This window comes from Arachis ipaensis, chromosome B03, assembly GCF_000816755.2.
Source record: "Arachis ipaensis cultivar K30076 chromosome B03, Araip1.1, whole genome shotgun sequence".
NCBI lineage: Eukaryota > Viridiplantae > Streptophyta > Magnoliopsida > Fabales > Fabaceae > Arachis > Arachis ipaensis.
Window position 1 is genome coordinate 114826483 of NC_029787.2, and position 26613 is coordinate 114853095.

At 35.0% G+C, this 26613-nt stretch overlaps 4 protein-coding genes across 7 annotated transcripts; all 4 read left to right on the plus strand.

The window, feature by feature from the left end:
- LOC107633598 (protein FAR1-RELATED SEQUENCE 5-like) lies at nucleotides 4700–6591 on the plus strand. The gene is made up of 4 exons (XM_016337207.1): nucleotides 4700–5421; nucleotides 5487–5849; nucleotides 6007–6220; nucleotides 6310–6591. Exons 1-4 carry the CDS (start codon nucleotides 4700–4702, stop codon nucleotides 6589–6591), a joined length of 1581 nt encoding a protein of 526 aa, XP_016192693.1.
- On the plus strand, nucleotides 18072–19049 carry LOC107630967 (protein BOLA2). Its single transcript, XM_016334264.2, has 3 exons — nucleotides 18072–18352; nucleotides 18583–18605; nucleotides 18691–19049. The coding sequence occupies exons 1-3, from the start codon at nucleotides 18290–18292 to the stop codon at nucleotides 18887–18889; spliced, it is 285 nt and encodes a 94-aa protein (XP_016189750.1). The 5' UTR covers nucleotides 18072–18289; the 3' UTR covers nucleotides 18890–19049.
- On the plus strand, nucleotides 19220–21444 carry LOC107630966 (probable plastid-lipid-associated protein 7, chloroplastic). Of its 4 annotated transcripts, none has more exons than XM_016334261.2 (7): nucleotides 19220–19809; nucleotides 19942–20057; nucleotides 20147–20269; nucleotides 20408–20506; nucleotides 20613–20657; nucleotides 20762–20835; nucleotides 20953–21444. In XM_016334261.2, exons 1-7 carry the CDS (start codon nucleotides 19575–19577, stop codon nucleotides 21047–21049), a joined length of 789 nt encoding a protein of 262 aa, XP_016189747.1. In that variant the 5' UTR covers nucleotides 19220–19574; the 3' UTR covers nucleotides 21050–21444. The 4 variants fall into 4 exon arrangements, with proteins under 4 accessions (XP_016189747.1, XP_020974963.1, XP_020974964.1 ...); XM_021119304.1 differs by having other exon boundaries at nucleotides 20762–20823; nucleotides 21082–21410; XM_016334263.2 differs by having other exon boundaries at nucleotides 19533–19809; nucleotides 19890–20057.
- Nucleotides 21768–23229, plus strand: LOC107634628. The gene is made up of 2 exons (XM_016338050.2): nucleotides 21768–23063; nucleotides 23098–23229. The coding sequence occupies exon 1, from the start codon at nucleotides 22447–22449 to the stop codon at nucleotides 22987–22989; it is 543 nt and encodes a 180-aa protein (XP_016193536.1). The 5' UTR covers nucleotides 21768–22446; the 3' UTR covers nucleotides 22990–23063; nucleotides 23098–23229.

The window sequence follows — 26613 nt, forward strand, 5'->3', positions numbered from 1 at the left end:
TTTGTAGCTAAATTTTAAAATTTAATCAATGAAAGACTAAAAAAAATTGAAAATAAAACAAAAAAAAATGTTGTCTGAAATTAAATGGCTTAGTTTCTAAAATAAAAAAATTACATAGACCCGAAAAAATATTATTTTTTATTGGTATTTTTTTTAAATTAGTTTTAGGTTTGCCAGTAACAATAACATTAGTTGAAGAAACCTCTTCGACTATAAATATTATAAAAAGTCGATTTCGTAATCATATGGGAGATGAATGTTTAAATAATTGTTCAATAACATATATAAAAAGAAAAATATTTGATTGGATTGACAATTGAAAAAATATAAAACCTATTTAACTTATTATTTTAGTGTTTAAATTTATTTGTTAGACAATTTGAAAACTAAATTTATTTTACTATAACAAAATATAATTATAAAAATTATTATCATATTATATATGCATTGCCCCCACTGACAAAATTTTTTAGATCCGTCACTAGTTATTAGTGTCACAAACTGTTAAGTATTGCTCGGTGCATGTTGTTGATGGTTGCAGGGAAGGTAATGGTATTGAGATATGTTTGAATGATAAGGATTATGTGTCAACTGAAGCTAAGTATAGTGGCAGTGATTTAATAGAAGTAGAAATTGAAAGTGAATCAGAGTCATCTAGTGAGGAGGATAGATTTGATGATAGTGCTAATGATGGAGATCACGATGATCATTTTGGTTTTGATGTTGAAGATGGAAATGATGGTGGAGCTTCAAATGCTTTTGGGGGGTTCGATGGCCCGCTAAATAAACATGACAATGCTCAAGCTGCTAGTATTGATGTTGCTGTTCATGATGCCGCTATTAGTAAGGATGTTGAAGTTGGAGAAATTTCTGAAGGTTATGAAACTGAAAATATTGATAGATATGAGGGAGATTCGGATGATATGATTAAGAAGAGAAGATACCCTAAATATAATGAGATTGAGATGAGCAGGACTATGAGTTTAAGGTGGGATTGAGTTCAAGTCACTCGGTCAGTTTAAGGATGCTATTAGAAAGCATGCTTTGTTGAATGGAAGGGATATTAGGTATATCAAGAATGATAAGGTTAGATGTAGAGTGAGTTGCAGAGGGAAGAAAGGGAAGTGTAGGTGGATGGCATTTGCATCCAAAGTTGGTAGTTCCAATTGCTTTCGGCTGAAGACCCTTAATGGAAAGCACACTTGTGGACGAAATTACAGTGATATGCTTGCATCAAGTAGTTGGGTGTCTCAGAAGATTGTTACCAATATTAGTAGGGGGAGGAGATGAAGATTGCAATAGTAATTCAAACCATTTAGGACAAATACATGGCTAATATTTCAGTCACAAAGGCTTATTGGGCAAGGAGAAAAGCGAGGGAAGAAATACATGGCAGGACTATTCTGTAATATGGCAAGCTGAGAGATTACTGTGCAGAGATTATGAGGACGAATCCAAAGTCAACTACTCAGATTTTGGTTGACAGACCTTCAATTACACACCAATCAAGGTTTATAAAGATGTACACATGTCTCAATTTTGTTAAGCAAGGATTCTTGACTGGTTGCAGGCCTATCATAGGGGTAGATGGCTGCCACTTGAAGGGTGATCATGGTCAACAACTTTTGGTGGCTGTTGGAAGATATCCGGACGATAATTATTTTTTAATTGTTGTTGCTGCTGTAGAGGTTGAGACAAGAGACAGTTGAGGTTGGTTTATTAACCTGCTATTGGATGATATTGGACATGTCAATAGAAGAAAGTGGGTATTCATGTTCGACCAACAAAAAATTAGCACTTGATATTTAATTATTTATTAACTTGCTATGTATTTATATTAAACATATTAAGGTATTATTTATTTTTAATTAAGTTATCATTATGTATTTATGCCAAGACTTGGCAAAATACTTGGGTATTAATTAAGTTAAGACTTCATAATAAATTTATTAATATAATTTATTTAATTTTTAGTATTTCATTATATTTATGTTTTTTTTATGTTTTTGGTTTATATTATTTATTATAGGGTTTGATGTAAGTTTTTCAAAAGATAATGTCAGCTTTAGAGCATAAACTATGCTTGAGGCATTTGTATATCAATTACAAGAAAGCATATGGTGGTGAGATCCAACAATGGTGCTTGAGCATAAACTATGGTGCTTGAGCATAAACTATGCTTGAGGCATTTATCAATAGCTAAAGTAATATTTATAGAAGAATGAAAGAGGAGGATGACTCAGCTGATGCACATCAACCAACAATACTATGAAAAGTTGGCTAGATCCAAAGTTCGGGTACTAGAGCCACTTCACTTTCCTTACTAAGAACGATATGTTGAATAATATTTCTAAAGCTTTCAATGGGAGGATTTTGGAGACAAGAGACAAGCCTATATTTATAATGTTTGAATAAATTCAGTGTTATTGAATGTCTTGATTTGCTGACAAAAAAAAGAAGGCCAAAAAATATGACGGTATAAATGAAGGGGGAGACTTACATAAAGATGGCCAAAACAACTTTTTTTAAAGTTACTGACGTGTCACTTTATGATTCGTTGTTTATTAAAAACCGGTTATAAAATCAGTTTCTAAACTAAATGCTTTAAATTCGGTTTGACCCGGCTGGTTTAAATAATCCGGTCTGGATCTTTTTTTCCTAAATCTACAACACTACGTCATTTCACAGTCCCTTCTCCTTTCTTAACATCACTTCCACAGAAGCTCTCTCATCTCTCATGCTTCATTGACGCGAACCCAAGTTTTCTCCCTTTATCGGCATCGGTCTCCCTCACTGTCTCCGACAAGCTCGTCATCGGTCTCCTGCGGTCTCTGATCTTGCGTGTCTTCCCTGCCTTCGTCGTCATTGGCGGCAGTAGCAGTAGCTCCCGAAACTGGACGTCGTCGCTGCTTCGTGTGTTGTCACCGCCTCGCAATCAGTCTCGCGCTGTAGTTGCGCCCGTCAATGCTGGAGACAGAAGCAGCAGGTCCCCGACTTCCTCCTTGCCTTCAGCGATTCCTCGGCTTCCTTTGCACAACCTAGTCCCAATTTGGTGAGTTCCAACAAATTTTCCTGTTTGTCTCTTTTGTGTTTGGTTGCTGTGTTTGATTTTTTTGCCAAAAATAATCACATTGAGCGAAGATCACCAATATAGGCACATGGGTATTCATAAAAAGATGAACTGTATGAATGATTGAATCCAAAATTGGGGTTTTTACTATTTTATTAATAATTATACTATTTTTCTTCTTAAGAAAGTAATTTATGAAGTAAATAATATGGAAGTTTATACAGTTTATTCAAACATGATCATTCCGAATGTTATGTGGATAGTGAGTTGATTATTAGAATTCAAGAAGGGATCAATCAATGTTAAATTGGAATTGTGGATCTCGTTGTACTTGATAGATGATCTTTTAGAAGTGATTTTATGTGATTTAGCCAATTAATTTTTTTTATTCAAGTGTTGTCCCTTTCTTTTGCCATTTTATCTATATAAAAATGTTTCTCTGCAACAAATATCATCATATAACACTATATATTAACAAAATGAGAGAGAGTATCATGTTGAATACAGTAAAAAATATGATTAATGTGGAGGTGTAAGGTAGTTTCCAATCTCCCCCTCTAACTAAAGTAAGAAAGAACGAGAGAGAGAGAGAGAGACTAGCACCAAGTCTCCATCTAATAGGCACATATTTGCACACCTAAAAATTAAAGAATGATTCAATTTCTAACCACCCTAGTTTGTGTTGCTCTTTATTCCTAACTTGTGGGGCTCTATCAAAGAATTAGATCATTCTTTATCCTAAAAAAGTAGACTATAAAGATGTTCATCCTCAGCTTCGTAGTTACATAACTGTATGTATAAGAACTAAAAAATTAAGTACATTAAGTGGAAAAAAAGTTCTGATTGGAGAAGCATCACTCATAGATATTCAATAAATTTTACCTGGTTGGTTCATCATATTCATATAGGGTTAGGTAACCAATAAGAAATCAAAGATATAAAGAATTTGTGGTTCTATTTCTTTCTATGTCATGTCTAATTGCAAATGTAATTGTTGTAAATACACACTACTATTACTATGCTGCTTTGTTATTTGAGAATGCTCGGAAGCAAGAGAAAAAATATACACATAAACATTTCTTCCCTTTACGCTTTGTATAATTCTACTGATGAAAGGGAAACAGCAATACACTCTATATATTGAGCCACAAGTTAATGCTTGCTAAAATGTTATCATTCTAATGCCTACTCTTGAATCTTGATAGCTTGATCTATTGCTGAAAAATCATTGAGATGAATTTGGTATTGATAACATTCACTGAAATTTGAGTTTGTTGCTATTCTACTCAAATAATCTTGATAGTTAAATATTTTTGTTGCTGAAAATCATTACTGAATTGAATTTGTTAGTGATTGAACCTTGAATTTATTACTTCTAGGCCCCTTGGGTTATAATTCCTCTTTGTATGTTGCGTTTTCTCTTCATAACTTGGTTTTAATTTATCAATTTTTGATTTAAAGTTTGAGTTGCATACAGAGCTCTTGTTAACTTCCATTTTAGTCCATTTTTTTAATTTAGGTTAAGATGTCTTATGAAGCTATCTACTACTTCTACCTGTTCTTGTTTAGGGGGTAAAATTTCCACTTTTTTACATATATAGAATTAGAAAGAAAACGAGTTTGGGTGCAATGGATGTTGATTCGAAACCACTCAATTCACAAGACAATGTTGAAGATTGCTTGATGACTGGTATGGAAGAGAATGTAAACTGCACTTGTGATTGTGGTGGCAGCAGTAGCAAGTGTGTTGTTGTGACGGCCGATAATATTATAAACCAGACATTTGAAACATCGGATGCGGCTTATAACTTGTATGTGCGTTATGCAAGGTGTGTTGGGTTCGGAGTTCGTAAGGGTGATACAGCGCGTGGAAAAGATGGAACACAACACAGAAGGCCATTTTTTTGCAACAAGGAAGGAAAGAGAGCTGAGAAATACATCTGTAATTCGAAAAGGAAAAGGGAGCATAAAGCGCTGACTCGTACGGGTTATGAAGCCATGCTTGCGGTGTACTTTGACACCAAAACTTTAGCTTGGAGAGTTAAAAAATTAGTTGAGAAGCACAACCACGATCTTGTCCCCCAATGTTTGGTACACCTAATTCCAAACCACCGCGGGATGACTGAGGCTCAAAAAGCTCAGGTGAACATCATGCACGATAATGGTCCACCAACCTCTAAAATAATGGGACTAATGGTAGGCCAAGTCGGGGGTTATGCTAATGTTGGGTTCACAAAGAAGGATCTGGATAACCACATTGAAAGAACTCATCGTGCAAAGCTCATTGGTGGGGATCCTAATGCAACAATTAGCTATCTACTTGGAAAGCTGATGTTGACCCCATGGCCATGGTAAGGTACAGTGCTACTGATGAAAGTCGGCTGGCGAATCTATTTTGGGTAGATGACATTTGTAGGGTGGATTATCAGTGCTTTGGAGATGTGCTTGCATTTGATACAACCTATCAGAAGAATAAGTACAGAAGACCATTGGTAATCTTCTCGGGTTGTAACCATCACCGTCAAACATGCATATTTGGCTTTGCCTTGATAGAGAACGAACAAACGAAAACATATATGTGGTTGTTGCAAAACTTTCTAGATGTCATGCTGAACAAGTCTCCTAGTGTTGTGGTCACAGACGGTGATGAGGCAATGAAGGCAGTAATTCAAGAAATTTTCCCAAATGCAACTCACCGATTATGTGGTTGGCACATTCAGAAAAATGTAACGGCAAACATAAAAAGCAAAGGTTTTTCCGACGACTTCAGAAGATGTTTGTATGCTCCATGGCATCCGGATGAATTTGAAGAATATTGGGAGAATATGATAAAAAAAATATGGGTTGGAGGAAAATGAATGGGTACTAAATGAATATCAAAAGAGGAAAAGATGGGCAAGTGCCTACTTGCGAGATAAATTCTGTGCTGGATTTAGAACAACATCAAGGTGTGAAGGGATAAACAACTTCATCAAAAGGTTTATTAGCATTCGCCAAAGTCTTTTAGAGCTGGTCCAGAATCTTGAATATGCTCTTAGGGATTATAGACACAACAAACTAGTTTCTCAATTTAAGACGGTGTACGGCTGTGTTAACAACTCGCTTAGCTGCATTGGAGCTTTGTGTTGCAAATTTTTACACACGGGAGATGTTTGGCAAAGTAAAAATAGAGATTGAAGGAGTGGTTGCATTAGATGTTATAAATGAGGAAAACATATCAACTACTGTTGTGTTAAAAGTGTGACAGAGGGCAACATATATACACCGTACTTTATGAGCGCAACACCGAGAATATGGAGTGTGAATGTAGTAGGTGGAGTAGTGAAGGCATTCCTTGTAGCCACATGTTTTGTGCCATGAAAAGGGTAGGTTTACAGAAGTTTTCAGAAAGTCTTCTTTTGAGAAGATGGTCCAAGGATGCCAAAAAGTATCTAGATGAAAGTTCAGTTGGAAGCACTGTGCAAGATAGAGAAAGAGAATTTTTAATGCGCTATGGCGCATTGTTAGTGGCAGCTACATAGATGGTATTCTTAGGAGCTCAAGATGGTCCTTATTTCCATGACACTATGAATGAAGTCTCTCGTTTGACCAAAACACTAGAGCAAAAGTCGTGCTTGAAAAGAGGAACAAGAGATTCTCCCATGCCGAACTTTGTTGGTGACCCTTCAGTTGTCAAGACAAAAGGTGCACCAAAGGAAAAAAAGAGAGAGAAAAATGGAGGTGCACTAAATGCAACAATGCCGGTCATGTAAAGAAGAATTGTCTTGTGAGGAATGAGGATGACAATTTGGGTGATAAGACTGGTAGTGGCACGCAGGCTAGCTTTGGTGCAAAAGAGGTCAGTCAAATTCAAAATTGCATTATGCTTTACTTGAATTAAAATAAACTGGTAAATTCCATGTTGTAGTTATACTTAATATCAAGTTTGACTTTATGCCTTCTTTTGTCGTAAGAGCTTCCCAAAGACCCTATGGCTTCTCAAGGGACGCAAGCTAGCTTTGGTACAGAAAAGGTCAGTAAGATACAATATTGCATTAGTGGTTACATGAATTAAAATAAACTGGTAAATTCTATGTTGTAGTTATACTTGATAGTATTTTTTACTGCATGTATCATTTCTTCATTGGAGCTTCTTAAAGACCCTATGGCTTCTCAAGTGACATCAGCAGTGCCAAATACAGAAGTAAATGCATCTGTGCAACTAGGGTTTGGGCTAGGTGACTCAGAATTGATTAATAGCCATAGGGTTCCCATCCCACCATATGGAAGTAATCAGTGGCTATTACAGGTATAAATAATAAGAAATGAATTATTGCATTGTTATAACTTAGTGATTAGTAAATTTTATACTATTTGATATCACATTATGAGTCGTTGAATTCCTTTCTTTTTCTTTGAAATTTGTTTGTGCTGTGGAGAACAGGTTGTACAACAAGGACAATATCCGAAGTTCAATGGAATGTAGTCGCATGGACTTGTATAGTGTAATGAGAGTATAGTTTAAGTTGTTATTTAAATTTTTGGATTTCAAATAGTAGTGCATTGAGGTTGATATAAAATTTTTATAATTAAATTTTTAGATATTTTCAGATTGATACTTCACAGTAAATTTAAATAGTTAACCTGACTAAGTTAGAATATGCTCTATTTTTGGTTGCTCATATACTCAGCTCTTTTGGTTTTTGTGTAAAAACTTTTAATTGCAAAAGGAAAACATAATAATCCATATCAGATTATTGTTGATTCTTATTCATGCTAAGATTCAAAAGGGTCTCTTGTGATGATCTGAGAAAAGAGAAAAGTGCCACTACCTCTTTATGCCTTCTTTTGTATGTCATATAATGTATGTATTGTGTATCAGTTTTAATTTCGTATTGGGATCATTGAGTTTGGGAACTAGAATGTTAGATACTTAGAATGTAGCTGAAAATAATATCATGAATCTAGAGGAAGATAACGAGCTTCAAAGGAGAGGGAATAAGAGGAAGCCCAACAAACTCCAGTACATCAGTGGGAATAAGAGTAATCCCAATAATCTTTGCCTGCTCCAGTTTCTTTGAATTTAATTCAAAAAGATGAAATGCATGCTGAGATTGGTTGCATCACTGGCTATTTTCAGCTCTTTGACCGCCACCGTTTCCTCATTGCTAACACTCACCAAACACCTTCTTCAACTTCAAGTATTCTTTTTCAATATCCATTTTAATTTTCTTCTTTTAGTGTTCATAGAAAAATTTGATTGATATGAACATTATTCACATTTGAGAAGGACAACTGCATTATTTATATTTTCTTTTGTTCATAGAAAAATTTGATTGATATGAATATTATTCACATCTGAGAAGGACAACTGCATTATTTATATTTTCTTTTGTTCTGTTTCATCTTCAAGATTTTTGCTTCATGGAATCTTAGTCAAACATGTTTGAAGAAAAAAATTTTGATAAACATGTGAGAAGGATTAGTCTTCGTACATACTTAAATTGTTTCACATATATATCACGTGTATTTAGCTGAAGAGAATTTGTTGGTTGGCTGTCCTTAGAAACTAAAATTTTTTCACCTTAGGCCTTCATATAGTATACAGTTTTATTAATTTATCAGTAACTTGTCGAATTGCATAGATAGTTCTGTTTTCTTTTCTTTTCTTATTCAGTTTTCATTTGTTTTCGTGTGGAGTGATTCCGGTGGTTAAAGTTCTCTGACTCCACTTAGTTACTAGATAAAAGCAAAGTATTTAATTTATTGAACTATTTTATTAACTTATCTTCCATTTTGGTTCCTTCCAGAAAAATTAATTTGTACTCTGAAAATTCATATTTTGTAAACTTACGATTTGGCATGTTGTTGCGGGACAACTGGCTCAGAGAATTTATACTTAGAAAATAGAAGGTTTTTATGTGAAGGTGTTTTTTTGGAAGTTTTTGTTGGATACAAACTTCTCAAGATAAGTTAACATATCGTCAATGACACTCTTACGCTCTGTCATTGATGCACAACGCTTGAACGAGTCCATACATCTCACGGTCTCATAAAGTGAATTACCACTATGAGAAACCAATGACCTTTAAGGTAAATTGGCACAAAATCTACAACATTCAGAAAATAATTTTTAATAAAAATAGCCCTGAAATATTAATATTCCAATTAATTGAATGTTGACCGAAATTAACGAACCTCGTGTAAACTGCCAAGGTCTCCCATAAAGTTATCCTTGATGTATTTCATTGTGCTTGAACATTTCTATTTCAGACTTAAAACAATTTGCTACATTGAATATTAAACTAAGTGAGGAATCTTATTATATTTATAGTATAACTAGAAAGGTATATTTATATTGAAGAGTAAATTTTGAATTGCTAATAAACTTATAGAGAATGTCGGTGGCAAAAATTATTGGTTGCCTAATTTGATTTTACTTGACCCAAATGGCCCTTTGGTTATCATCGAACAAACTAAGGTAAGGACCTATGGATTAAAGACAATCACGGTTATGTTGCACTAATCCAAATTTTATAATTTGCCAAGCATAACAAAGAAATACTGCTGAAATAGATCTTACATCACCAATTATTGGCTTGCCGGGTATAATAGTTAGAAGAGTCTCACGTGTGCCCATACAATGATCGTCTGGAACAAGCACTAATTCAAGGCAGGTTGATGGGAAGTAGCAACTCTACACATATCATAATTCACGATTGTACTCTTATCTTACAAATAACACAGAGGACTAGATAAGAACAAATTATAACAGTTTGGTTTATTTTTATTCTTTTATTTAAAAAATTTAAGACAAAAAGATAATGATAAAAAAATATAATTATAAAAATTAATAACAATAATAAAAATAAAAAATAAATTGTGACATTTGTTAAAAAAACATAAAACTTTAACTTCGGACGGAGACCGGTAATCCACGTTTTTTTTCTTTGCACCTCAATGTCCTTTTTTCGTTATTGGTTCGTCACCCAAATACATTGCGGGGTTGGCGTCAAGGAAGCATTTCAAACTATCTGACGGTAGTGTAACAGTTGGAGCAGTATTCGAAAGCTTGACACCGTGACTTTCAATTTTTGATGAGAAACCAACCGTTTCCACAAACTTTGGCAGAACTATTGTTATCCCATCCACAACAGCTTCGCGTATCATCGTTGACAGTGCCTCGGCAACACCCTTTCCAAACTTCAAGATGCCATAAAATAAGACACGCATTACTAAATAATAAGGTAACAACATAGCAAATCTCGACATCACAAAAGATAACTACACACGTTTTTAAAAACTTTCTAAGAAAGCAAGGCATCTTCGGCTATGACAGCCAAAAAATATGTTACCTTCTCGTCCAAAGCAAAAAAGTGCATGTTCAATTCTCCCTTAGAAGTTACAAAGGCTGCCAGTGTTTGCTAGTCAAACCAAATAAATTTCAGTATTGATATTAGACTAAAAGAAAAATAAAAAATAAAAATAGATTACAAAAGATTGATAATCATATTTTTTATTTAACAAAAACAAGTATGATTACGTTACTCATCCTCTTTGCTCCTCCAGTTTATGATGCCTGGAAAAAAAGAGTGCTTAAGTTTAAAACATCACGTAAAACACTGTTATTTATAGCGATAACTTACAAAAATGGTGCAGAAATATAATTTTATTATAAAGATATCCTGATAAATAATAACAATATTCTAATTTCAAATTTGATATTCAAAATCAAATTCAATCTAGTAATTTTTTATAAAAATGTCCTACAAAATAATAAAGTTAATCCAATTTACGATCTCATATTCTAATTAAAGATCTTATATTGAAATTCTAATTTACTCATTTGTTATGAGAGTGGCCTGCTTCCACGAATCTCCACCGATGCTACGAGGAATCACAAACCACTACTCAGGAATCACACAATTACATAGACTTAGCGAAGGCCTTGTTGTCTCTGTAATCTCAACGGCAGTGGCTGCAATTGTTGAGGTGAAAAGAAGGGACAAAAGGAGAAAAGACCATTCTAACCCCATTAAGTCTATTCTGGCTTTCGTTCCAGTATGCTATATTTGGTGTTGTGGACATGTTCACACTTGTGGGGCTGTTGGAATTCTTCTACAGAAAATCACCTTGAGGATGAAGTTGTCAACATCGTTTACGTGGCTATCCATGTCTCTTAGATACTTTCTAAGCACGGTTTTCTACACGTTAACGCCATTAGGAAGAGAATAGAAGACTGTCGCGATGTGAGACCTGGAGAAGAGGAAATGACAGCGGTGATGGTCAAGTAGATTGGGAATTGAGAGATTTGAGTAGTGGATGGAAGGGGAAGGAAAAGAGAAAAATGTGAAAGCAGAAATGAAGAAATGAAAGAGCATAGTAGGGTTTCATAATTTCTCAAAGTAACTAATGCATTTTTTATTTATACATTTATTTTAAAATTAAATTAAGATAATTCAATTATAATTTAAACAAGTGTAATGCATTGTTTGTTTTCTCTTAATTTAGTGTTAATTGTATTAACTCTAAAATAGTTATTAACCGATTTTAGTAATCTACTTTTTTCAATAAATCAGACATATATACTAAATGTGACCATAAATAATATAGTAATACCTAAATTCACCAACAATTGTTATATGTGTAAAAATATATCAAAATCAGCTGAAAATGAACAACAAATTATTAGAGAATTCTAATGTAGAAAGTTCTCCAATAAATAATAAATAATTTAAACCCACTATATAACAACTCAACACTATTCTTTGATGCCTGCAAAATATATATACCTGAAACAATACTATATTAATGTTATACAAAATTATATGAGTAACGTAATTATGAAATTATTTATCAGGAGAATAAAATAATACGAATTTTTATGATAATTCTAATATTCTCAAGCTATAAATGTACAATAAGAATGCATTACCCATTAGTACCTAGAATTTGTCAATTTTTTAAATTGATAGTAATAAATTTTAATAAATTAATAAATTTAATTAAGAGATTTCGTTATTACCTTTTCATTATAAGCTCTTAAAAACTTCTCTATATACCACATTCTTCGTACAGTTATCTTCCAAGCATCTGTAATCTTGCAACAGCACTCGCAGATCATCTTTACTCGTTACTCTTGCCTTTATTTTCCAAACTTTTTCATTACATAATCTACTATAGGTAATATACTATTGATAGAATCGTAGGCCATTAGGTATGAAAAATAATAAACAGAAAAAGAACTATGTATGAGGTACGAATTTTCTAGATGATAAATAATTGTTACAATTCACTATTACATACGCACGCACACACACACACTGTACATGGTAATAATTAGCCAATATTTTAAATGGAGATACTTGCTACAATTAGATAAAAATTATGTCATTATCTTTTGTTAACCTTTATGATTAATTTAATGAAGATACTTGCTTAGTATATGTGTTATCTATATTAATTATGTGCCAATATTTTTAGGAAAGAACTAAAAGAAGAAATATATAAATATATATAATATTGTTGCTCTATAGGAAGCAGATATAAATTGCTACGTTCTTTTTTATTATATTATACAACTTAAAGTTATATTGTCCTATTTATCAACTATACTACCAATTAATATATTAATATTATATTAAATTATTTGATATTTGGATATCTAAACAAATTAATTATTGGATATGATATTCTTTTGAGGACAATTTATAGAAATAAAATGATTGAAGAAAACCTTTACGTAAATACAACATTGGCAAATTTCAGACGCAAATGCAATAAACACAATTGTATGTAATCCGCTACACCCTGTAGCAGAACCCAATTGCACGTAATCCACTACAGGCTGTCACGGATTACGTTGAGGACTTCAATACTCATAAACCGCTACACCCTGTAGCGGATTATGAATAGAGTGGGTGATTATATATACCTGTGTAATAGTAACAACCGATGATGCAAAATGCACGAATGTAATCGTCATTTGCAATAAGTCGTACGAAAATAATAGCCACCAGGCATTAACAATAACATAAAATAAGTTAACTACATAAGTCATACAAATATAACTGTCACAAGTCGTTAACCCCAACAGAAAATAAATAAGTCATAATTCATATAAGGATAACGGTTGGAAATAAGACAATGGGGGCTACTGTTGGACACCATCAACATCATGGTCACCCCCGAATGGACCAAGTAGGTGCGAACCTATGCCACATCAAGTCGGACGCCTAACCCTGGCCGCTCGCCGATCTCCGGGTGGAGCCTCCTGTAGCCCAACTCCAAATGCAGATGGTGGCGTCCCCCCGTGGCCCAACTCCAAATGCAGATGGTGGCGCCCCCCCATGCCGAACCAAGTGTTGTACGGGCTACCTGCGGGCTCATTCATGGGTCTCAAGAACCTAGGACGGCACATCCGCTAGCTGTGGCCTATACTCCGGAGGGTTGGACGGGCCACCTGGAATCGGACTCTGGTACTGACGAACGTCGTCACCCCATATGATCTCAGCAAAATCTGCATAGAATTGGGGTCCAGCCAGCTGATCGTCCAAATCCATGGTGAAAGTAGTGGTAGCAAGATCAGCTAACATCTGCGTGCTACACTCATGCAGTACCTGAGAGCTAGATACGTGAGTAAAAGGTGTACCACCCATACTAGCCTCTGCAGTGCCACCAACCTGAGTGTCAGTAGGGTGCCCACGGGACGATCCAGCCTCATCATCATGGTGGACGGGAGGTGCTCGTCCTGCACGAGCAGCCCGTCGTCTAGCACTAGATCGACGAAGGCGATGATCTGCCTGGCCTCTGTCATCACCACCAACCTGCTCTTCCTGCATCATGTCGTCGAGCCAGCGCCACTCGCGATCAGTGGCACGTGTCCCAATGCATCGTCTCCGCTCCACACGTCTGTTATCCGGCATATCCGACGCTGGAACTCTAGTCGGCGCCTGCGACGACCCTCTGAGTATAGCATCGTCCGGATGCGCACGGTCTCCTCCAAAGCATCCGCTGGTAACACCCTGAACCGCTCATGGAACCATGTGAAGTGGACTGTGTATAACTTTCTCTTATCCAGTGGCAGAAGCTCACCAAATAAGTCCTCAAACCACTCCTATGCCGGTCTGGCCCCCTCGATGTGCAGGTGGAAGCCTGTCATGCACCCGGAAATAGCCTGGCCATCCACGGGCAGCCCGAGCTGGTATGCCACATCCTGGAGCATGATAGTACACTCTCTGAATGGCATATGGAAAGTGTGGGTCTCAAGCCGTCACCTCTCGATAAATGCGCTGACCAGAGGCTCATCTAACTAGAACCAATGTGCATTCAGCCTAGCCAGGTGATACAACCCAGCCCTCTCCAAGTAAGATATGATCCTATCATGTAACGGCATATTCTGTTGCCTACGGACGCTATACACACATCGGGTTGGCTGCATTTTCAGAAATAAAGAACACCGGCTTAATTTCTAACAATGACATCACCAAATTATAGCTTATGTTTCTATTCTTAAGCTACTTGGGTTTTAAAATTACTAATTTATCATCCACAACTTAAAATCCTACTTCTCTACCTTTACTATTAAATGTTAAATGTCAAAGTTTAAATTTTAAATTTTCATGTTCAAACCAAAAGCTAAACTAAGTCTTTATCTTTCTAATTAATAAATTACTTCCTTAATATTGAATAAAATATACAGTTATTAAAATATTAAAAGAAAACAGAGACACTTACCTCTTCATCGATGGTTCCGGCTACGTGAGCAACGCCGTCGAGCCAGTACAACCGCCGTTCATCTTCCATTCTTCCAATGCTCAAGAATTTTCTCTCCCTTTTCTCTACTTTCTCTCTCTAACTTTCTTTCCAAATTACTTCAAATGATTTCTGCTACAGCCTCACGCGGTATATATAATCACCCACTCTACTCATAATCCGCTACAGAGTGTAGCGGATTATGCACAAACACAATTTGGTCATAAACCGCTATAGGGTGTAGCGGTTTATGAGTATTGAAGTCCTCAACGTAGTTTGTGACAGCCTGTAGCGGATTACGTGCAATTGGGTTCCGCTATAGGGTGTAGCGGATTACATACAATGCGTTTGTTGCATTGGCGTCTGGAGTTTGCCAATATTATATTTGCGGAAAGGTTTCCTTCAATCATTTTATTTCTGTAAATTGCCCTTCTTTTGATTTTCTTTCTAATTTTATAACTTTAATATGGGTACAAGATAGATAAACCCTTATATTATTCGAAGAAAGATAATATTCTAATTTATTACTAATTATACTAATTATATTATTCGAAGAAAGATAATATACTAATTTATTCGAAGAAAGATGATATTATTCGAAGAAAGATAATATAATTTATTACTAATTATACTAATTATACTAATTATACTATAATTGTACAAATAATTTACTCTTCATTTATAGGTGTGCGAATATGTGGACATGCAGATCAGATCTGCGGATACATATTCGCGATTGATCGGTTTAGATAATCAAACCTAGCAATTAATATTTTCTTAATTATAATTTAGAGTTAAATACTAATGAATAAATATAACGAATAAATACTAATGAATAAAGTATCTTTTTTAATAATTAAATATCTCTAATATTCTTTTATAGTATTTTTTAAAATTAAATCTTATAAAATTTTTGAATCCAGTGATAGAAATGGACAAAAACTCTAACTTCAATCATACAATAGACAAATAAAAATCTTAAATAGTTATACTTTGAACATGTATTGATGTCATTAAGGTATAATGTAGAGGATGCTAACAAGTAAAAATCATAATTATAGAAACTAAAAACAAACCTATTACCTTTTTTTAAAAGAATATAATATGTTTTTAGGTTTTTTTTATTTATTTATTTCTTTTAAACCTATTTTTTCTCTATTTTTCTATCATATTCAAGAGACAAATATATTTTTAGAGTATTGATAAAATGGTTTCTCTAGATTGGTATCCATCTTAAACCAACAAAAAATTTGTCGCATCCTACAACCACACCGACCCTTTTAGAGTGTGGATATCTTATCCGATGCGGTGACCGTGCGGATAAGATAATATTCGCCGTTGTTTTCGTCAGCGATTATGTTAGGTAGCGTTTGGAAGAGCGACAGAGACTGAGATTGAGAGACAGAGACTAAGAGACTGAACTTGAAAGACAGAAACTAAGAGACTGAGACTGAAATAAGTCTCAGTATTGTATTTGGTGTAAAGTGGAAGACAGATACTAAAATAAGAATGAAGCTCTAATTTAATTTGTACACAAAGTAAATTTGGAATTGATTAATTGAAATGACAATATTTTAGGTGTAAAATGTTATTAAAGTTTCAGTATTCATCCCACCAAATTTTAGTCCCTTGTCCCCACTTGTTGGAGGTACTTTCTGAAATTTTGGGAACAGATTCTAAAATTTTAGTACTAGTCTTTGAACCAACAAACATGATATTGAGTGTCAATCTCTCAGTCTCCGTCCTAGATACTGAAATTTTTGTTTTCTCCTTTTCTTACTTTGGCTATCTTTTATGTCATAAAAAAGATCTTAATTTTCTTTCGGTACCATACTAAATTCACATTAATATATAAGTTCAAATTAAAATTCAAAATCTGCCATTAGCATCATCACTTTAACTTAGCAAACTGTTAACGAAATAAGTTCGAGTTGGCTATCGTTCTTCCTTGACTCAATTATAAATCTATAAACAAATCAAATTCATAATGTTACTATATTAATACAACGGCTTGTTTACCATTATTTTATTTTAATACTTGATTAAATTCACTTTAATTGCTAGTATTTTATTTTAAATTTGCTCCTGAATAAATTTTATTTTCATTAGTTGTTGTTACAAAAATAATTCTAATAAATATACTCTAATTAAGTGAATTAAGTTATTAAACATAATTTTTAGATTGAATTTTGAGAATAGAATAATATTTTAAATTTTATTTATGCATCAAAATCTCGTGATTAATGTAATTTACATAGTTATATTGATATTTTGTTTCCTAATGTATTAGATATGATATTATTTTTAATTCTTTATTATTGTATTAATTAATAATTTTTTAATCTTAAAAAATTTTATACTTACATTAAAATAAAAAATTTCACTTGTAGTCGGATATTGGTCATTTTTATAAAGAAAAGTTTATATATATCTTGCATTTCATGTATAATTAAAATTGATGATATTGTAAGAAAAATTTGACAAAAAAATTAAGTGATTTCATTCTTAAAAATCGGCCATCATTCAAAGAAAAAGAAGTAATTAAGGATCTCAATTAATAATCTGTGATTTAAGTAAAACAACACAAAATTGATATTAGGACTGGCAATGGGTAGGGTAGGATAAGGTTTGGACTCTACCCTAACCCTACCCGCGAGTTGAAAATCTCTCAACCCTAACCCTACCCTCACCCTAAAATTCTAAACTCTACCCTATCCTACTCTATTCACAGAAATATCAAATTTTTTCAAAGTAAATATAAAATTCAATCATTTTAAATTTTATACATATTAATAATAAAAATAAAAAACTAATGCTCTAAATTACTAAATTAACTAACTAGTTTTAGTGGTTTTTCATTTATTGTAAGTGATTACATAAGGGAGGTTGGGTTTTTATGTGAAGGTGTTTCTTGGAAGTTTCACAAGCGCACATAAACACACAACTTTTTTTCATGTCCAATGCCTCAATGAAAGTCCCAACAAAAAAAGGAAGAGACATTATGTTGATTGAATCATATACATATACACAAATTCGTGAACCTAGGGAAAATGCAGAATTATTATTTAATAATGTGACCTAAACTACAACTCACTAATTACTAATTTAACTGCTTAATATTGTACCCTCACGTACTTCCTCAATCGCAAAGATCTGCATCAATGACCCAAAAAAAAAAAAGGAAAGAAAATAACATGAGCTTACGTTTCCTTTTCTTTTCTTTGTAAGTCATAACTCATAAGCAAGCACAACACAAGGAAATGGTGTGTGTGGCAGTGTGGGTGGGTTGTGGCTTTGGGTTTCTCTCGTTTGTCATTCTGAAATTAGACCGGCCCACCCTGAAGAACCGGTACTGGTCAGCCGGTTCACCGATATGACATCTGCTTGTGAATAACGCAAAATGAAATTAAGAAAATGCGTAAATTTGCCGCATACTCCGTATATAAAAAACCGAAAACGGGGAACAGAAAGTGATAAGCGTCTGAGATGGGTGTGACGAAGGAACAAGTTGAATCTTGTTTGAAATCCAAACTCAACCCTACTCACCTGGTATGTCACTACTTGTTTTCGTTCAATTTCTTCTCCCAAGGGTTTCTTTCTTGCATCATTCATTCCACGCTGCATTTTTTCTAAGTAGAATTCTGGTTCTTTCATTTGCTTTTTTTCAACCACTAACAACCACTCTTTGATTCTGTTTATCTATACTGGATATGTTTCCTGGGAAACTATTAATTTTGGTATTCTTTTATTTTCTTACACTTTTTGTATTTCTGTTTCAGGAAGTAGTTGATACATCTGGAGGGTAAAAAAACCTCACTTTACTTTGAATTTTTTGCTATTAAACCGTTTTGTTGATGAAAAGCTAATAAAATTCATGTCGGTATTAGATGCGGTGCAAGTTTCGTAGTTGAGATTGTATCAGAAGAATTCGAAGGCAAGAGGCTACTGGAGAGGCATCGAATGGTGAATGCTGCGTTGGAGGAGGAAATGAAAGAGATTCATGCTCTCTCTGTCAAGAAAGCTGTCACCCCAGAGCAGTGGAAACAGCTGCAGCAAGACTCCAACCAAGCAAATCCTGCTGCCTAGGATCATGTCTTTTCAGTTACAATAATAGGGTATAAATAAGAATCCATGGATTCTAGTTGTATGTATCTTCACTAAACCCAAGTTTACATTATTAGTATGTATGAACTTATAAATGATTCATGTTTTTAATTTCTTTTTTGACTTGAGGATGCTTGGTTTAGATGATGAAAATTGTTAAAAGGTGGAAGCAATCTTAAAACTAATCTAGGAATACTGATGCAGTCTTCTTCCATTGAACTTAATCTACCTAAGAACTTATTAACTTAGATAGCTAGATTTTACAATTTTACATTTTTAACTCGAAAGTTTTACCTGGTTTGAGTTTTGTTATTTTTGCAACACTTGCACTTTGATTTTGAGAGAGAGAAATGTGTCCCAACATGCCGTCACTGTTAGGATAAGGAGTTTAATGAGTTCGGCAAGTGAGAGACCAAAGCATAAGGTATCTCGTGGACCACATTATGTGGCCATGATTCTGATTTCTGAACCACATGTCTCAAGAGCCCTATCCACAAACCGCAACCTTGCTCTAAATGCATGTTCACTGTTTCGATAGAGCAAAAATGATGGCACTAATAATAGGAACCACAGTCTTTATCAACAAAAACAAGATAGAGGCGCGTGCAGGGTCAGGCCATGATCTTATCCTGTGCTTCATTTTCTGCCTCTTATAGTTAAATCTTCAATGGCCGGTTATCATGTGAGTCCTGTGATTTTTAGAACCTTGGATATAATGAATCTTCAAAGATTGGCTCCGCCTGAGAATCTTTCAAGGATGAACAACTTGAGAATTGGTGACAGACCACTCTGGTTTAGACCCTTCACCATAGTTAAAGTTGGGGAACAAAACTTTGGCTCAGGCTTGGTTAAGGATGACACACTTGCTGAGAAGAAAAGGGAGCTTTACCAGGCAGTGGAAGGTATCCCATTTCAACAATATTGAATCTACTTTTTCTTTTTCTTTTTCATTATAAGCTTTTAGCATTGTTTAACAATGCAGAAAGGGTATGTGATATGTTTGAAATCAATTGCAATAAAAAATATGTTTCAAGGAATCAACAGGGGAATTTTTGGACTCCCATCTGCCAAGAAATTTGAAATTGAGAGTTTGGTGCAGCAGCTAGAATCTCAGAATCCAACTCCAGAGCCAACTCTAGAACTAGACAAGGTAACTTCAACTCTGCCTATATTATCTGATATCTGATTGTGATTGCAATTTATGAGCTATCCCTATCAATAATTTCTATTACATGGAAGGTGGCTGGGTGCTGGAGGCTTGTTTATAGCACAATCACAATTCTGGGATCAAAGAGAACCAAGTTAGGCCTCAGAGACTTTATCTCATTGGATGAGTTTTTTCAAACCATTGACATAGCCAAGGTACAAACTACAAAATTTTGAGTAGAGAGATTGTATATAACTTTGACATTAGAAGATGCAAACTGTGTTTCCAGTATTTCATCTTTGTAACTTTTATCTACTGAGTTTGAGCATTGGTCATTTGATTCTAAAATGGAGAGCAAAGCAGTTAACGTGGTCGAGTTCAGTGCAAAGGGGTTGAGTTTGTTGTCAGGACAGCTTAGTATTGAGGCTTCTTTCAAGATTGCTTCAGCAACAGTTAAAGCTCTACCTTCTTGTTTGACCAATCTTAATTTATTTCTCTGTAATCTATAACTATTGCTGCTGAGTAACTACCTAATTGGATAATACTTGAAATTCACAGAGGGTTGACATCAACTTTGCAAGCTCCACCATTACTCCTGATCAGGTAATGCTATTAGATACTGCATTTTTTCTCTAGCCTAATTAATCGGATTTGAATATTTGTCTGATTTTTCCAAGTTCAAATTACTTTCTTCCTTGCATTCACAGTTGATGCATGTATTCCGGAAAAACTATAATCTTCTGTTGGGCATCTTCAATCCAGAGGGATGGTTGGAAATCACGTATCCTAAGATCATATCATGGACAAACTAAAGGGCTGTGAAACTTGCTGTTTTTCTGTCTTTTATTCTATCATTGATGAAAATTCTTGTTGTTTCTTATTTCGATCTTTCTCATAGATATGTTGATGACACCATGAGGATTGGAAGGGACAACAAGGGTAATATCTTTGTGCTGGAAAAAATTGAAGATAGAAGTCGTAATCCTCAAGGTTAAGTAGTATTTTATTTAGGATAAATGTTGGGGTGACAATTTTTAAAAACTCATACTTTGACTCATCACTACATCATCATAAGATAGAGTGTGGAACTTGCTTTGATGGTGAGTTCACTCTTCATCCATCCTTTAGTGAAGGAATAAGGAGTTAAAGATGAGTTTAAAAAGGTTAGGTCGTCTTAACATAACTCGATAGGTTTGAGTTAGACATGTATATTTTTATTAATCCATTTTTAAGTATTTTGCCCCCTTTTTTTTTCTTGATAGAAACTAGGGCTGAAAAGTTGTGTTATGTTGATTATAATTACTGTTGCATTGTGAGTATTAGTACTCACTAATTGCCATTTTACCCTTACCTTGTATCAATCAAATCCCTTTATACTTTCTTTTTCCAACTGTAAAGGGCTAACCTGATTTACAAATATCCGATGGTATACTTTGGAATATTCAATTTATTTAAAGAGTTTAATTTTGATGCACTGACAGAGTAAAGTGTTTTATACAGTCGTATAATCACATTCGTTCTTTTGGATGACCATTCATAAGGTCAATGTAAAAGATAGTTATTTTTACTGATATGACATTACGTAATTAAATGTATATGTAAAATTATTTTACACTTATAGTACATCAAAATTAATTTTTATTTAAATAGTGTTATTAGCCAGAGTGCAATACAATATCCATGAAGAAGTTGGTTTATGAAAAAGAAATACGCTACTTCCATACTAATGTGGCATTTAAGTTATTAACACTATCGTTTGCCGTTTATGCAAACCAAAACTATCGTTTCGTTTATGCAAACCAAAACAAATGCATGGTGGATATAGTACTTATGATGAATAAGAAGCAAAAATATACATCGTATTTTATATTTAATTTTTCAATAATTAATTAAATATACTTGTTAAAAATACTAAAAAAGAATTTATTTTTCTTATGTTTTTAATGCAAATACAGTATATGAAATATAAAAAACTTAATTTTTGAACGGAAAAGCTTGGACAGTGGACCATTTGGATAGTATGAATGAATGGCAAGTGGTAAATGGCAGAGAGATTTCAATTTTCAAGTTCCAACCTCAATATTTGTGTCCGGCCCATTATTATATTTTTAACCGTTGCATATACATCCAACTTGGAGATTCGACATTCGAGTTCTCTCCATTTACTCCCAACATTTTGCTTTTACTCTCTCCAATAAGTGCAAATAAGTTTGAGTAGATAGGTTAAGTATATTATAAAAATAAATATTTTATAAAAATGATTATTATATTTTTAAAATATGTCCTTGGCAGAACTTAGTTAAATCCAAATAATTGTTTGTTGTCCCAATAAAGGAGAGGGAGCAAAGGGCAACGTTCATTTTTGTTATCTGTATTGAAGTGAGGAGCATCAATGGCAGAGTACGAAGGTGAAGGTGTACCGAAGGAAACAGCACTGCAAGCATTGAACACCATAATCCAGCTTCACTTCGAGAAGACGCTGGAGAAGAAGCGCGCCATTGACCTCCAAAAGAAAGAGCTCCAGAAGCTCTTCCAGCTGCTCTTCATTTTCCTCTCACTCGTCTTCTTGGCACTCTCTCAGTCACCGCAGCGCCTCCAATGCCGCCACTGCTGGATCCCCATCACTCTCCTCTCCATCGCACACCTCATGTTCTACGTCTCCGTGGCACAGACCCTGAGGTGCATCAATGGATTCAAGTACCAGAGGAGGTGCCACAAGCTCACACTTGGCTTGGCCACCGAGAAGCTCAGGGACATGAAGCTAAGACTTGCCAACACTGACTTTGTTGCTGAGGATGACTTTGAAATTCACTACCAGGAACCACCTGACTCCTACTTTGGTAAGTTCAAGAGGAATTGGGCTCTTCATTTTGCCTTCTTGATCTTCATCTATGGCTTCATGGTCTCTGCCTCTGTCGTTCTTCTTTGCTTCTAGTTCACATTTACTCAGTCAAATTTTCTTGTTTATGTATCTCTTATCTTTTCTTAATAAATTTGTGTCTTTTTAATTTTTATTACTTTATAACTGTCACGAGAGTGACACATTTACCAAACAGGGGCCTAAATACATAAAGCTATGTAAATGTACACAAAAAGCAACTTTTTTTATTTGAATCAAGTTACAGCTGGATGTATGAATTCATTTGGAAATTGGAACCCACAGCATTATTGGCTACATCATCAATCATCAGTTTTTGACTCATCATTAGACAACACACTCTATTATTTGTGCCTATTTTCTTGCCAAAACATTGTAAGTACTAATAATGATGGTCAGTGAACTTTGTCATGCACATTTGAATGGAGTAGTACCAGTAACATGTATGACTGAAATGTTAGGTTAATATATTTGTTGCGTGATTATGTGATAAAAGGGAAATTGATTGAACAGTGTATCTTGCCTTATTTGGTTGTGTAATGTGTACTATCTTAGACCATAAATGCAGTAGATGGTTCAAGGCTAATCCAATTATTGATCAACATCTAACACATGTCAATGGTGGATGGGAATACACACCGAAGCAAAAACGATTTATTTATTTGTTCCCTGAATTCAAATTCTCACATTCATTCCATTGCTAGTAGTCTAGGTATTGAACAATCAAAAATAAAAAAAAGAAAAACACAATATTCGATTCAGATTTTATATTTGTCACTTGAAAGAAAGTTTCACCTAGCTATCAGGCCAAAACACGATGGATTATGGAATGTGGATATGCTGATATCCGCCACATGCGCCCACCATACTCACAATTCACTAAAGGGGTTGCTATGTTACCACTTATTTAATAGTTTTATAAGAAGGATTAAGAAGCATGCATGCTTATTATATGACAAGGAATGATGGGCACCACGTTCTAACTTGTAAGTTGTAACAATAAGCACACCACAACTACCATTTTATTCAGTAGTTTTCTCATATTCTTTTTCTCTGCCTCTATATATTTTTGGCGCAAAGAAAAACCACCACACAGCACTTCAATCATAGTGCAATACATGTCTTGGACGGAAGTTGAAATACAATTAACTGTTTTAAATTTATATATATTTTGTTTGGATTTTGGTTTTTGGACTATGACACAAAATATCGACCAAGTTTATATTACTTATGTCCGAGAAGCAAATATGACTCCTCTTTTCCTCTTTTACGTAAGTTGACTTAGCAACTTTGTAAGATGCACGATGTTTAATGCAAAAATAATTAACTTTTATTGACAATAAGAAAGTATACAACTAGGGACCGACCTATATATATTGTAATGGGCCACTTGCTCTCACTACAATTTGAAATTTTGTCGAGTAGTATATGATAATAATATTTATTTGCTTCCATTAGATTATTGAATTTGATCCCACAATATTTTTTTATTCAACTTTTAATACTTAATAATCGTTTAAGAATTTCATATGGATGCTTATTAGAATTATCAATTATTTTATAATAACAAAATATAATTATAACAATAATTATACTATATGTACCTAAAAAGTAACTACCCGTATAGAATACATATTGAAATACAAAATACATATTGAAAATGAATTAAACAATAAATATATTTATACACAAATACATAATAGTTAATAAACAATTTTATAGCTGATTTTTATGCAATATAATTGTTACGATGGGTAACCGGAGATTGTTGGGCTGGACTCGCTGGGTTGGCCCAATCGTCTGAGGAAGGAAGCCTTCGAGCGGGCCTCGCCTTGGGGGCCTCCGTCCGACTTGTGAGTATGAACGAATGGGGGTGGTACCTGCAAAGACACTCAGATGCCTAAGTCAGCAAGGGTGTGAGCAGGTCTAGAGAGTATTGGGACTTAGAGATACCTGAGAGGTGTCAGTGTATTTATAGTGGTGAACCAATAACCACCGTTGAAGTAGTGCCACTTTTTTAGGGTGTTAACCGTCCCTTTATCTCAGGGAGGTTAAGATATGGCTCTTGGAAGTGGTTAGAGAGATTCTAGGGGCAGTTACTCATTCAAACGAATGTTTATCTGCCAGCTAATTCTCGTCCCCGACTTCTTTAGGGTAAGTCGTGGTAAGAACCGACTTTGCAGGAGGAAGGTTGGTGCTAGGTGAGGCTCAACCCTTCGGATTGGGCCTTTTATTTGTACCTGGGCCTTATCGTTGGGCCAGGGTATGAACAGTGCCCCTACTCGAGCCCAATTTCTTTTAAGATTTTGGGTTCGAGTATTCTACTTGGGAACGCAGCCGACTTGGGAGGGAACCGACGTGTTTGTTTGGAACCGACGTGACTTTCGTGACTGGTATTGATTACCTTGGTAACGGTGCACCCATTAATGACTGCCCCATTTTTACCATTATGCCCCTAACGTGTTTATAAATACTTTCCCTCTCTTTCATTGTTTCGTTTCTGCGATTTTTCAAATTTCCTCTCCACCTGTTCGTGAAGCATTCGTGCGTTTGAAGGCTTTCATTTCCTCCAACCTTTTTTGGATAAAGGTTAGATTTTTCTTCTTTTCCTTTAACGACATGCTTTATGCTTTTATTTTTTAGATGGGTAGGTTGATCCATAGACCTCTGTTTGATTCCGTACTTCCCCCTTAGAGACCGTGTTTTTGATTTTCTTTTCTTTTTTCCTTTTGTAGGTTTTACCAACCCTTTTTTCAAAGAAAGAAAATGTCTTCTGTTGAAAGTCTTGCTCAGTGGGTTGATGTCACAGTCCTGGGAGAGGAACCTTGGGTCGACACTGATTTTCTTACTGATCTTCGCACTCACCACCGGCTCTGCACCTCTGATGAGGATGAGCCGAAGTATGAACTACTTGCCTCGGGTCCAGAAGACCGGGTCTGTTTTGGGAGGGCTTCGGAGGCAGCCCCTCATTTCTTTTTCATGTATGAGAGCATGCTTACCCGCCTGGGCGTTTTCCTTCCCTTTTCTGACTTTGAGATTGATGTTTTACGCCACTGCCGTGTTGCACCTACCCAGCTTCATCCCAATTCTTGGGGTTTTCTGAAAATTTATCAATTTGTCAGCCATGCTTTAGACTTTCCGACTTCCTTGAGGATTTTATTTTTTCTCTTCCATATAACTAAGCCCTTCAGTGGGCAAAATAATAAACAACAATGGGTGTCCTTCCGGGCTATACAAGGTCGGAGGGTCTTCACCCTTTTTGATGAATCTTTCCATGACTTCAAAAATTATTTTTTCAAAGTGCAAGCTGTAGAGGGTCACCACCTCTTTTTCTTGGATGAGAATTCTTCTCCTCGCTTTCCTCTATACTGGCTGGAGGCCTCCCCCTGTGAGAAATATGGTCTGGATGACCTGGACGAAGTGGAGGCAGCCATTGTGGGGTTCCTCCGAGAAGTGTGGGGGAGGGCCCCATATTTGGACACTAAAAAATTTCTCCAGGGGGCGCCATCCTTCGTCCAGTCGCAATTAGGTAGCTTTTACTTATCCACTTTGTTTCCGACTTGTGGTTACCGACTTGTAGTTACCGACTTGTTTTACTAATTGTTTCTCTTTTGCAGAGATGGCGAGGAAGAATTCAAATGAGTCTTACCAAAGGGTTCAGGAGGCCAAGGCAAGGTCTCG